Source organism: Phyllostomus hastatus, unplaced genomic scaffold (assembly GCF_019186645.2).
Source record: "Phyllostomus hastatus isolate PE091 unplaced genomic scaffold, TTU_PhHast_1.1 phas_contig_40, whole genome shotgun sequence".
In the NCBI taxonomy this organism is placed as follows: Eukaryota; Metazoa; Chordata; class Mammalia; order Chiroptera; family Phyllostomidae; genus Phyllostomus; species Phyllostomus hastatus.
In genome coordinates this window covers 16,434,384-16,449,055 of record NW_025333872.1, presented here as the reverse complement: position 1 = coordinate 16,449,055, position 14,672 = coordinate 16,434,384, and the positions used below count along the sequence as shown (strand labels likewise).

The window sequence follows — 14,672 nt, the reverse complement described above, 5'->3', positions numbered from 1 at the left end:
ACGTGTTATTTTACAAGAGCTTTAAAAATCATCTTTCTCCAAGTATATGTCTCCTCACTAAAAAGTGTTACAATGAAAAATTTCTGCTATAGAACGACAAATGAATTTAAGGGCAGATATAAAAGAAATGGATTATTCTCTGTTTCCAGGAAGAAATTTAAGTCAACTGTTTGTGATCAAATTAAGCGCATTTTAAGAATGATGTTTGGCAATTACATCACCTGAAACATGACTGGTTTCAAATGCCAGCCCACCAAAGCACCTACAGGGTTGAAATGTTCTTTTTTCCCCTCTTGTGGAGAACTTAAATAAATATGATTGATACTGCATTTCTCAGAAGTGCTTGATTTAAAATACCTGCTCACTGGCATTCATTTTTTTCATATTAAAAGTCCAATTAATTTGCATTTAGCCATTTTGAACAGAATATTCTTTATGAACATATTATACAAATTCATCCAATTTGAAAACTATTTGGCATAGGCAAATAGTGCCCATGTTCTGGTTTTCTGAAAAATCTCTCTAAATGTTAAAAAGCAATTCTGAGTATATAAAGCTTTTTCTCCTATTCCATCTACCTCAAATGCTTTCTATTCCACAACATTGTAACAATTATCCAATTCCCATTAACTCCAAAAGTTGTCAGAAAGTTTTAAAGTCAAGAGCAAGGTAGTTTATCTCTGTGATGATAGAAAATAAATTACCTTGGTTTATTCACACAGAAAGATTTCTAATTATGTAGACAGAATACCAGTAGAGATTATTAATGAGGATAAAAGGAGGTTTTGCCTCCAAAATTCAAGATGAAATTTTTCTGTAAATGTGGCTGCTTCAGTAGTTTTGTCAGAGGATTAGATGAATAGTGGTTCTCTAGCCTTTGGAACTGTTGCTGCCAAAAGAAGGTAGGAGCCTGGGATGAATGTGAAAAGCACTGTGTGGTTCACGAGAAACTAGGGCTCTGCCAAGCCTCACACACCCTTGGGTGTGTCACTTTGTATCTTTAGTCTTCCGGTTCTTGGTCCATAAATATCACCTGCAAGCCTCAGCAGTGAGTTTGTGCTGAGATATTTGGCATTGCTCTCTGAGCAGTTAAAAGCCTGTAGTTCCAGGGTGGTGATGTTGACAAAGGTAGTGATGCTATTTCATGGCTAGATTTGGAGTGGGGGGTGTTGGGGTGAGGAGATGAAGTATCTTAAGGAAAATTAGTGTAGTATCAGCTTTTACGTCAGTTTTGTGCAATCTTGTACAAATTATTTATACTTTCTGAGCCATAGTTTCTTCATATGTAAAAGAAAGAGGATAAACCCTACTTTATGATTTTTTAAATTTAAATAAAATACTGTCTGTAAAGTAAGTGGCATGTTTTCTACTTTTCTAAATATTAATTTCTTCCTTACAAAATTTCAGTGACACCCCTCATCCTCAAATCACTCTCTGCTTTGTTCCCACAAATGACAATAACTCATACCCAGGGATGCAGATGTCATCTGGCAAAAAACTTCCTGATTCCTCTTGCTTCCCCAGTACACGGGCCTCCTTCCGTTGTCACAGGCTCGCTCTGTTCCTTTTCTTTGCTCCTGAAAACCTTCCCCAATGCTGTTCCTTGTAGCTGAAATACTAAGCTTGTCCTCAACCTTTGCTTCTTGTCGGTTCTTTAAATCTTTCCTGATTCATCAGACTAGATCACGACCTCTGTTATATGCATTCATAACTACTTGATCATCTTCCACAAGGCAGTTGTCACAATTAGCATTAAGTATGAATTTTTGCTTATGTGTTTAATTTGTTTTCTCCCAAATACAGAACAAGTACTTAGCAAAGACCCCTGATGTTATGACGTCATTCTTTTCCAGGGCATGTTCAGCACAGACACAGAGCTTTGTCAGTAAGGGATACTCAATAAATCTTTCTGAAATGAATAAATCATCATCTATGTCAATATCCTGACTCCAGGGTTTCTAAACTTAATGATGGAATAAAAAATTGCAAAGTCTATGCTCTTTGTTATCGGTAGGAATTAAGCTATTGCCATATTTTGCTGTGTATACTGTATTCCCGTGTATAATGCACTCCCAAGTTTTAGGCCCAAACTTTCAGGAAAAGAAATTTCTCATTTTAATTTTTTAATTCAATGTTTACTTATTTACATTTAGATACTTTTTTGTATTTCAAAGGAATCTGAGCATTTATTTTTGAACATATTGTGGTACAAGAAATTTCATGTAATAGATAATTATAAAACGCAAGACAGATACAATGTATTTTAGGTACTGCCCATGTATAACACCTATCCTTATTTTTCCGTCAAAAATTTGGGCAAAAATGTGCACATTATACATAGCAAAATATGGTAGAGAAAGCTTTTGTAACCTTGAACAAAATTACTTAACTTAGTGCTCATTTTCTCATTATTAAAACTAGGAACAATTATAAACTGCTTATCTCAAAGGAATGTTGCTTCATTCTTCAAATATATTTGTTAAATATTGTCCACATATGTAGATCTAAATATGTATAGATTACATTAGAATAATACACTTTTATTTCAAGTCCCCTCAGTCTTTGAACTACTAGTAGGTAGTAGTACTTCAGACTTTCCAACTAAGTCATAATCCACTTTAAATTTTTTTGATTGATCTCTGTTAAAATATCAGAAGAAACTTCAGAAAACAATTCTTTTCAGAGGAGTGACTAAAAATTTTAACCCATATTGGAAACATGCTTATAATATGAATATTTTAATTTATTTATTGGATTTCTGTAGCTTTGCAGAATCAATTTTCTCAATAGCTATGCAATGATAATACCCCTTAAAATATTGGGTTGGCCAAAGTCTGCATGGATTTTTCCATAAAATAAAAGATACATTTTCCATTTTCACCAATAACTTTATTGATTTGGGTATTTTGAGTGTGTTAGCTATCTCCCATGTGGTATAATATTGATTGTTCTCAACTAATGCCTCAATTTGATCACTATCAACTTCAACCATTCTATCTGACTGGAGCAACTTCCAGCAAGAAATCTCCAGCACAAAACATCACAAACCATTTTTGACACATTAAGTCAGTCACAGCACTTTCTCCATACACTCCACAAATCCTTTTCTTTTTTTCATGTCAGTTGCGTTTTTACCTTTCTTGAAATAATAAAGCATAGTTTGCCAAAAATGTGTATTTTCTTCTGTCGTCAATATTAAAATGGCTACACATAAATTCACCAATTTTGATAAGTATTTTTAATGCACTCTGATATGACAGCTGTCACAATACAATCTAACAAAATTGTTTCAAAAGAAGTTAAAGACAACTAAGCAGTACTAGAGCCATTTTACAAAAAATACCAAACAAAGTTTTCTGGCCAAGCCAATATTCTCAATGATGTAAAAATATAAACTTTATAAATGCGTTAAATTTAAAAATAAATGAGTAGGAGAAAGAAATGGAGAAAACGAATGTGAGTGAGAAAAGTCAACATTTATGGGGTACAATATCCAAAAGATTTAAAGAAAGGATGCTCATAATGTAGAAAGCCAGCTAAAGCAAGTTTATGAAGAGGAGAGTCCCTCTTACCTATCCTGGACATCAAAGTTTCTTTCCTTTCTTCTGTCTCCTATCTCATTTACACAGCACCAAACTACCGTGAAACCTGCTCAGAGGTTCCAAAGTCTGTGAAAACAAAGACAATAGGGCCCAACTCCCCAAAGAGTTGACTGTCTGTTACCATTGTTTTCTCTCCTATTACTAAACTGTGTGTTTCTCACTCATAACCTATTTTGCTAGGTAGGTTTCCTCACTATTCTAACAGATGTCTTACTTCTGCCTTATTGTAAGGGGACTGATCCTTTGCAGAGAAAAGATAAGTAATGGATGGAATTAGAGTGAAAACATCTTCATTTTGCTCACTCTCCTCTCACTTTTTTTAAATCACAGACAAGTTATATTTTCTCTTTTTTCTTAATCTACAATCTCAAAAGTAGGTGCTTGAAAAAGAGATTAATGAAAACTTATCAGTAAAATTCTGTGAACATATCATAAAGATAAAAATACATTTCAGGTAAAATGCTCTCTCTTTCTTAGCAAAAATATAATTCTAACAAAGGGTTGTTATATTTTAATATCTTGCTTATGAAAAAATTCACTTTAGTTGTTGAAAGTTTAAATCATAAGAAAGAACATGTTGGCAGCTGTGGTTTTTTTCTTTTTTTCCAAAAAAATAGCTTTTAGTAATTGCAGTAGTGCACTGGAAAAATATGTACCTTCTGATTCAATATGTCCATACATACTAAATGTACAAACACAGCCCAATTATAAATGTTGCAAGCACATGGGGCTGGTATCAATTAAGAACTCAACCTAACATTCTATATCTTATTCTATTTAAAAAAGTTCTGTAGCATAAATGAATATGTATACTATTTAACAGTTGTATTTCCTTTTACTTATTAAGGGTTTTGTGAGGGGAAAAGCAATGGCAACCAAGTACTTAGAAACATGTCAATATAAACAGTTTTTATTTATGACGTTATTTTTCATATTAAAGTTCATTTCTTGTGCTGAATCATTAGAGAATTTAAGAAGCTAAAGTGAAAAGTTTGCTCTCATAGAGGAAGCATAAAATTTTCGATTAGGTATAAACTTTAAGATCACCCAGTTCAGTGGAAATTCTGAGTTTAAAGTTTTAAGTGAATCTCAGCAACTGATATTTTTCTAAAGCTCCTTACATAATTTTGATGCAATCAGCCCAGTTTAGATCCTAGATTAAGAGTTTTGGAACCAAACCATAATAACCTACTATTACAGATGAGGAGGGGGGAAAAAAACACAGAAAAAGAGTGAAGTATGTGACACATAGCATTTATGTAAATTAAATTATATGCACACAACATAGCAGAACTTTTTAAAGAAAATATGTAAACAAAAAGTGCATTAGTACAGTTAACTGTGGGGAACAGAGCAGAGTGAGTAATCAGAATTAAAGGGAATACATATGTGCATGAATTGAAAGCTTCAAAGGAATGAAAGACATTTTAGATGAAAATAATGTCCTACTAGTCAGGTTGATGGATTGTTTCTTCACTCCATCACCAAAATTCTATGAGTAAGAGCTAGCATGCTGAAGAAGATAGAAAACTGGGTGCTGAAGTGGGAACGTGGAAGTTTTGCCTGCACGTGTCACTTGGTCCTGGTTACACTCCCATGACAGAGATCCTATTTTTACTGCTATTTTACAGGCGAAGAAGCTAAAAGTTTAAATTACTTTTCCAATTATAGGCACAAAATAATTCATTATTTCAAGAAAATTAATTCAGCAACTGTTGTCTTGTTAAAAATAGACTGCAGATGAATTTTTAATTGCATTTTACTTTCAATAGAGTTAAGTGTAGGTATACTTACTGATCAAATCAGGATATTTCTAAATGAGAAGAGGGCTCTAATAATAATTGAAGTCACATAATTATAAAAATATTTATTTATTGACTGAAATCATTCGTTACATTAGTAGACCTATAGGAATTTTTTTCAAAAAACTATTTTTAAAAATAAAATTTAAAATATAGGAAAACACATATTGGTATACTTTCAAAAAGTATATGTCATCCAGGACATATGATGGTCCTGCATAGGAAAGTACATTTTCCTCTTTCTGAGTCTTGCCCTGACCTCTAGCAATAGTGATAGTATCCTGGTGGTGGGGGGAGACTTTAGGTGGGCGTGCGAGGAATGGTCAGGGCTGGGAGGGATGCTGGTCAGGGAGAATAGAGGTCTGTCTACAGAAAATGAATGACACTTTTATGCTCTGAAGTGAAAGCTATAATGAAAGAAGTGAAGTAAAATGACAGTTACCACCTAGGCCTCCTGATACTGTAGTTTTTGAAAACTGAAAGAGAAGATGTTCTTAGAATGGCTGTGTGTTTTCTCCCAGGACTTCAAAGCTGTCTTTCTGTCTATACAGATTATATTCATTCCTGTAAAACCCCTCTAGCTTTCCCTGTAAATACAGCCTTTCTGAGTATGAAATCCCAGCCTTTCTCCTGCCAACAGGTCAGAAAAGTCATCTCAGTTGTGAAGGCTTAGTTCTCACTCCTTCCAGTTTTATTAATGAGCTGGCCATGTGTTTTCTTGTTTGTTGCTGGTGCAAATTGGCAGAGACTCAGGGGAGACAAGGAAAAAGACACCTGCCTGTCTACATGGGTTGTAGTAGTGCTCGATCAAAGAAAGAAAATGTAGTTGGGATTTTTAAAAAGAGGAAATGTATACAGAACTGAGTACTTATGTTAAAATGGGAAAACAGGTCTAAAGAATTGGAATTTGGGGTTGATTTAAAAAGACAGGGGTACCTCAAAGACTGTGAGAGTAGAAGATAAAAGAAATGAGGCAGAGGATGAATTAAAGAATGAAAGTTAGGGAAAGCAATAAACTTTCTACTTATATACATGATATGCAGGTTAGGTTTCTCACCTGAGGACCAAGAAAGTAGTTGAGATGCCCATGGCAATGTATTAGTGGTGCCATGAAGGGGATTCTTTCTAAATGAACTGAATTCTTAAAAATAGAAGACGATTCCAGTAGACCTTGACATAGACATCAACAAATATGTTGTGCATGATGCTTTTATGAGCTTTAAAGTTAAAAAAATTTTAATGTGTTGCAAAATGGAGGGGAAATTGGCAAAATGAGTGTGGATGAGACACAGTTTTAAAGCAGTAATCCCACATACCCAGATGTATTTCCTTTGCACTTTTTGTTGTTCCAGTAGTTGTATGCCTCCCAATGCATAATATACTAAAAATACAGAAAATTCTCTTGAGTTTTGTTAGCCAAAGTTTTGATTTATAAGATACTTGACTTCAAATTTAGATTATGAATGTAAGATTTATTAATATATATGATAGAAATCCCTACCTGCCCATATCAGCTCAGGCACTGACACTGTACTACCAGCCTCCAAACCTCAAATGCTTGTCCCTTGTCCTCTTTGTCTGAGGGTTCTTTCTGGTGATCAATACACCCCTCCCCTAGGAACAGCTTTCAGCTGATGACTGCCAGGATTCCCCTGCCCCCACCTCAGATCAACTAACGCTGATCTGTGTGTTCTACACTGTCTCCCAGAATGTCCCTGAAAACTCAAGTTCAGATACTCATGCTAGTTACTTGCTTGATGACACACCCTTTATTAGATGTCTTCTCCTCAGTTTCTCACTCCCCTAACTGGTATTTCCTGGTATATATATATATATCATTGATTCATTAATACTGAAGTCAGAGCCAACAGCACTCTAACTTGTGCCTGAAGGAAGCTTACCAGACATGCGTATTTTCTTGGTAAGTCACATTACAGCCTTCTTGCACTTAGAAAACACAAGATAGCATTTTAGCACTATGCTTTATCACCATTTTAAACAGCAAAGCACCAACCAGAAGCCCAAAAATTCAAAACACATAGCACTAAACAGACTGTGAAAAAAACAACTGTTTACGGCATGAAAACTGAAACAAGAAAGCAGAGCATCACCTTGTTCAGCCTCAGCTGGGAATATGTGCACAGGCCAATCATAGTTTTCACTGATCTTCATGTGTGCACAGGTGACCATAAAAGTGCAGTGAGTATTGATTTGGGGGACACAAATTTTAGCAAGTAGACAAATTCTCAAGTGAGCTTCTGTGGCATTCCCTATAGCAAAGGGAGTAGGAACAGAAGACAAGAGAAGGATACCTAAGGCATCCAAGCTGAGGGTTCAGAGAAGAGCCTCACAAAGTTTACCTGCTTTAACTTTAAAGCAGGTAAGTTTCCCTTTAAGTTTAACTCTATCAGTATGCAAGTTAACAATGCTTTTGCACATACAGAGGCTCAGAAGTAGCTAACGTCAAGTCAATGAAGGCAGTGCAGGTGAAGAAAAAAGGATGCAGCAATTTATTGTATGATTAATGATCATATACCAGACAAAACTGAGGACCCCCCAGTGGATACCAGAGTCTACCAGAGAAAAAGATCAGATCCTCCTGCCTTCACATTCCCATCCCACCTATGCTCCCATGCCAGGGACTCCATTAGCTCGCTGGAAATTGGATACAGGCTTCAAAAGAGAGAGATTCTCAATTGACTGAAATTGTACTCACTATACTGATAAACTCATAAATTCACTCAGATTTAGTTTTGGCTTAAAATAAAAATAATTCTAAATATTCAAGCATCTTGTGCTCTTAGTAAACAACTTGGGTCATTTTAGGATTTAACACATATTTATTGCTAAACCTGTGTGAACAACACCATACCACACGTCATACCCTAGGCAGACACTAAGAAAATCACAACAGATAAATATGAGGTACCTTGGCACAGGCAAGGATTTTGGACATTCAAAGGAGAAAAATACCACTTTGAGTGCTGATACATGGGGAAAGCACAGAAGAGGAGAGATAATCTGACTAGATCATGAAGTACGAGAATGGTTTGCATAAGTAAGGAGGAAAGGCTGGAAGGTGTTTTATATGAGCAGGATGAATGCATGAGTAGGCTGAACAGTAAGAAATTTCCAAGGTGTACCTGGAGGGAAATAAGTAAATTGGTTTAAGTAAAGTAGAATGATAATAAAGAACAGGGAGAGAATACAACATGACAGATTTAACAAAAGAAGAATCCATTGAACTTGGTGAATTAATGAGGAAAAAGAAAAAGAAAACATAGTAGATAAATTGAGTTTGGAGGTTGGGGACTGAGAATTTGGTACCAATGACAGAGTAGGGAAACCAGAGAAGAACTAGTTTGAGGCAAAATAAATGATGAGTTTGAAGTGACAATGTGACATTCTAGGGGAACTGACAAGCAAGCAGCTGAAGTTATAAAAACGGGATCTCAGAGGAGAAGCAGAGTTGGAAATGTGTATTTGAGAATTGTCAGAACTAAGCTGATAATTCTTAATCAAGCACTTAATCAAGATAGCCTGTGCATGGCTGACTATGGAGGAGGTAGAGGAGGAAAAGTGTCCACAAAGGAAACAAAGAAGGAGCCATCAGAAAGTGGGAACATAGATGCTATCTCCTAAGAGCAGAGCAAGGAGAAAGATTCAAGAGTTTATGATCAACTGTGTCAATTGCTCCATGGGATAAAAGGACTGAGGAAATTCAGCTGAGTTTGCTGACAAGCAGTTTATAACTCAGAGAACAATTTTGTTAGAGTGGTTGAGATGAAAGAATGCTTTCCAGAACGGGTTAAAGAGGTTATGGAGGGGGAATGCAGATCATGACTACTGATTACTTTGAGAGAAAGCAAGTCTTGAAATTACTAGGTTTGCTGCATCACCAAGAAAAAGAATGGGGATGTTTTTCATTTTGTTTTCTTTTTTGAAGTTTCTGAACATGAAGAAGAGGGGTCCAATGAAAAAAAGACCAAATGAAAATTCAAGAGAGTGATGGGAATGACACTGGGCAAGCCAATTAGTAATAAGACTTAACTATTATGTAGTTCTTTTTTTAATCCTCACCCAAGGATATGATTTATTGGTTTTAAAGAGAGAGGAATGGGGTTAGAGAGAGAGAAAGAGATCAAAGTGAGAGAAAAACACTCATTAGTTGCTTCCCCTATATGCCCTTCCTGGGGATCAAACCCACAACCTAGGTATGTGCCCTGACCAGGAATTGAACCTGCAACACTTTGGTATTTGAAACACTTCAACAAACTGAGCCACCAGGCCAGAGCTCTTATATGGTTTGTGTTCCATTCTAGGCACTGTTCTAAGTGATTTGCAAATATTAGTACACCTTAATATCCTCATCATCTAATAAGGTGGATATTATTATCACCTTCATTTTATAGATCAATAAATACAGTTTTATGGAGGCTAAATGACTTACTTAATATCACTATCTGGAAGGAGCAGTGTCAAGAGATGAATACATACATACAGACATCATGCTTTTATCCATTGGGCTATATCACTTTTAAAAATTACAGAGTAATGACTCCCTTTGTAAAACTGGGGGAAAGAGAGGATATACTGGCTTATTTTAAGGTAAAAAAGAAAGTACCTGAGCATCATCATGTATCATGTGACATCATATAACAGAGTTCTATCTTGAAAGTAAGAGAAAAAGGTAGAGTTTAGGGTAAGGATTTAGAAGGTACTGAGTCTGATGAAGGTTTAGAAGAGAGGAGCTCATAATACAGCTTCAGCAGGAGAATAAAACCAGTTTAACACCTTTTAGAGCCCCAGCTGATGACAGACTATCAGAGATAGTTAAATCAAGCTCAGTGTGGCTCTCCTAGGGGAATGGTGGGAAAATTAGAGTTTGGAGATGAGCCTAGCAGGTAAAGCTGTAAAATCAGGCCTAGCTGGAATGATATCGGAGTATTGAAGAGAAGTTAATTTAGATGGCAGATTACATTTTATAATGCTAGGCAAGAAGCTATTTCAAATAAAAAAGACAGATCTTGAAAACTTTGAGTGGTCTTGGCTCCATATTTAAGGTTAGTAAACATCAAATTTGGTAATCTATATATTTTAATAGGAACAATTGAAGTATAAGACTAAGCAATTGAATCTTTGATCAGAAATATCGTTCTACTGTATTATTATCATTTCAGATATGTTTCTTTTTTCAATATCAATAAATCTCTGGCTCTGAGAAATAAAATTTATTATGAAGATTGTATAGACTGAAAATAGTTGCGCAACCTAAAATGACATTTGTGTATTGTTTTTCACAGTCTGACCAAGCACAGACTAAAATATGGATGAAATGTTGACTCTATCCTTACTGAACAGTTCTAGAAAGTACCACCAAAATAACAAAAAACTGAGCTGTTTAATGCTATCAAGACCTATAAAATACAACTGTAACCCCATCATAGATGACAGCTTATAAAAATGATGTTATTAGCAGCACTGTTAACTCTATTGAATAGCTAAATACATTTCATGGATGTTGGCAAGCATTCAATCAGGAAGAATTTCACATAATATATAATCATTAAAAATAATATGCTTCCTCTGAAATACTTCCTTTTTGGAGACTGAGTAGAAAACAAAGGTCATAAAAATGTCATCCTGAACCTTGCCCCCAAAACATTTTGTTTGCAGAAAATAGATGTTTTGAAAGTTTAATTCATGGTTCATCATTCAGTTGTCATACATGTTATTAAATATAAACAGCAAATTTTCCCCCATACAATTGTATCGACGTTTGTGTTTAGACTGGGTTTATGAACATTTTTTCAAAGTAAAAAAAGATTCAGGGCCCAAGTAATATTGTTCTACTTCATTCTGGAATATATGGCCTTGACTGATTTTTAAGTATCAGTGGTATATGCTCAGTGGGGCCAAGGGCCCCAACATGTATGCCTAGTGTGGTGCCAGCTGCTTGCTTCTAATAGAAACTTCATGATTATGTTCCAAAGCCAACTATAAATATTTTTACTTCTTTTTTAATATATATTGACATTTATGGTACTAACACTTCATTATTGTTTATGTATCCCATTACTATAAATTATGAAGCAAATAGACATATTTTACAGGTACCTGCTGAATTCTAAGTACTTTTTGCTCATTGACCACAAATATAAGTACTTCCTCCTAGAGACATTTAATTTAAAGAAGCTTTTTAAGAACATTTAAGTAAGACTAGAAGGTAAGTTAATAATGGCATCTTGTAAGGTTTTAGAAAATTTCTTGGGATTTCCACCCTAGGCTAGAACATGAAACAATGAGGAATGCAAATCAGGAAATGACTTGAAAAGAAAAAATAAATATTTAATAACTTCCCAAGGTTAATTATTACCTTTTTGTAAGGTCATGTGCCTTAATGCAAATATTTAATATATTTAAATAACCTTAATATATGTTTCCTGCACACTAAGGTTTTAAAAGTTAAGCATAAGGAAAGTTCACAGCACAGAATAATTCCCCTTTCAGCAGGGAATTCTCACCTTATTATATGCGTTGTGACTAAACAGGGTGTGGGAATTTTCCTGTTCATCGGTCAGAGAGAAGGAGGACAAATGACTGAAGGGTCCTGGGGTAAGACAGTCGGCATGTGAGAGGGTCTGTGGATGCAGCAGGGACTTAGCAGGAGGATAGAGTTTAGTCTGATATAAAGGATGGAGAGAAGCAGGCTTGTGAGGGACTGTCACCTCCTGGGAAGAAGAAATGCACAAAGAGTATGTTAGTGGACAAAAGTCAAACTTACTTAGAGTTACGTCTAAATATTATAGACGTAATGCTAGAATTTCTTACAAGTGAGAAAGTCGGTTCTCATACTCAGGTCTCCCACAAGACATTTGCTTTTATGATGTTGGTTTTTTGCTGTTGTTTTATTTAATAATTCGTGCCAGTCTCCTACCTCCAGCCTCTTCTACAGAACTAAACAAATGCCTTCAGTGTGTCCTAAAGGGTGCCAAGGTTGTTCTTTTTGACAGTATTGAAAGGAGAAATATTTAAGGAAGAAGAGAGCTCATCCCAAAAGGGGGAGATGAGATTAGACAGTCTTCATTGAAAAGGTAGGTAACAGTGGAAAATTAATTTAAGGGTGCTTCTGATTGGAACCAGAAGAAATCAGACAAGAAAGGGGAAGGCACTGACACAGGATATCAGCATCTGATCAGGAGCAAAAACACTGGTTTAGTTCATAGTACGGTAAATTGCTGATTTGGGCTGAGTATGAACAAGGGATCAGGGAGAGGTGAATCTAGAATGAATGAATGAGGTCTTTAATTCCAGGCAATGTGTTGCTATGGGAAGTGCAGATAGAGCAAACAGATGAGTTCAACTGTAGAGAGGAGAGGTGGTGAGGTCTTAATTTGAGTGAGTCTTTACCCTGGAAAGGGGATTAATGCCAATGACTTTGAGGAAGTTACAGGACAAGGTTAGGGATTATGTGAAAGGAACAAGGAAACCACCAGAGTGCAAAGTCTTGAGCCTACAAATTAAAGTTGCAAAAAGGGTCTATCAACATAAATCTCTATGAAAGAGAAGGGCTACTTTTTTGGCAGATACACAAGTACCTTTTGCATTTCAAGCTAAATTCACTTTGCCAGAACTATGTATTTTAAGCCATTGATTGATTTTCTAAAATTTATGTTGAATGTGGTTGCTTTATCAGTAGATGCTCCCCCTTTTTTTAAAGCAACAGGTTCAAAACTTACTTCGTAAACTTACTTAAAAAAACTCTCAGAAAATTTAAACAGGTTAGAAAATTATAATTTTAAGGTATTTAAGTTTGTAGAATTGAGAGGTTTAAACCCTCTGTACCTTGAAACAGAGACATGTGTTTTATTTGTATTAGTTTCTTGTTGCGCTCCAAGTGTTTATTTTACATATGAAGATAATACAAATAATTTCACACATATATATGACAAGTATATACTATTATAAAAATGATAGCACTTACATCCATTATCTTCATTTTATTTGTTTGGATTTTATTTTATACTTAATAACAGCTTTGGGCTATTTCTGTGTCAGAACATGAAAGCCTCAGTGGGATTTCCCACTGAGATACATTACTGAGTCGTCTCATTGATTATAATTATCATTCAGTTGATTCTCTTGGAAGTTCCTATACAAGATTCTCTTGTATCGCACCTAAAATATTGAATCACCTAACATAATGATAAATTTACCTCCTCTTTGCCATTTCATATACTTTTTATTACTTTCTTTTGTCTAATTCCATTGGTTAACACCTCTAACATTATTAAATAATAGTCATGTTAGTGTGCAATATTAAAGGAATACTTGTAGTTTTGTCAGTGAAAGATGGCTTTTAGATGGAAGTATGTTCTAATTTTGTTTTATTTCTCAATCAACTATTTCATTATTTTATCAAAAATTAGTTACATTTCTTAATCAGTGAAAAAGTGGTTAATATGAAAACTGAATAGCAAGTACAAGCCTCTCTGTGTAATGAAAAGGCAGCATTGTTGAGATTTGATGGTGCCTAGGGAAAGATGAACTAAACAAAGTCTCTGGTTTATTTATATTCTGGCTTCAGCTGTTCTTGGAGAGTTTGAGAGCTCATTCTGAGGATGTCTGCATGATACATGGAAAGCAGAGAGTTTCCTGTATGGGGGAAATCTGATGGCATCAAGGCTAACCAATTAGGAGTAAAACATGTGGTGACTTGTACTGTTGTTTCATGCTGCTAAGCTTGTTGTGGCCAACCTCCATCTCTCAAAACTCAGTTAAACCTGAACATGGCTATAGGTAGGGTCAGGAGGTATCAGCTACTCCAGGCAGGAAGGAGAAAAGAATTTTATTCACACTTGGAAAAGCCAAAGAGAGTTAAGAATCTTGACCAGGCTCGTTGGAGCGTCATCTGTTTGACAATACAGAACAAAGGTGGAAGGATTCTCTATAGTGGCAGCCTCAACATAGACATCACTCGACATACCTATTCCAATCTGTGCTAGTTGTCTTCTAAGCTTTGTATAAGTTCTCATCCTGTGATTCTCTTTACCAATATACTAGAAATTTTCTTTGCCTATCTCTTGTGTTTGATCTCCTCCTTTAAGGGTCCCATATCTTTCTTTTTCTTGGTTTCTCTCATATGTACTTTGCCCTAAAGGAGCTTCCTGGGGAAAAAAATGGAATATTAGAAGCAAACTTTTTTACACTTTACAGGTTAAAATTTTTCTTCTGCTCTTACTTTTAAGTTTTTGGATGTAGAATTTTA

The 14,672-nt window shown here is 35.3% G+C and overlaps 1 protein-coding gene across 10 annotated transcripts in view; it reads right to left on the bottom strand.

The window, feature by feature from the left end:
- LOC123822047 (muscular LMNA interacting protein) overlaps positions 1-14,672 on the bottom strand; it is a 232,971-nt gene that overhangs the window by 27,774 nt on the left and 190,525 nt on the right. For 7 of the 10 annotated variants that reach the window (XM_045843877.1, XM_045843870.1, XM_045843873.1 and 4 more), the window contains one exon: positions 11,929-12,135. The exons of the other annotated variants lie outside the window; for them this stretch is intronic. In XM_045843877.1, the coding sequence (XP_045699833.1) occupies positions 11,929-12,135 (207 nt within the window). The remainder of the gene's footprint in view (positions 1-11,928; positions 12,136-14,672) is intronic. 10 annotated transcript variants of the gene reach the window in all.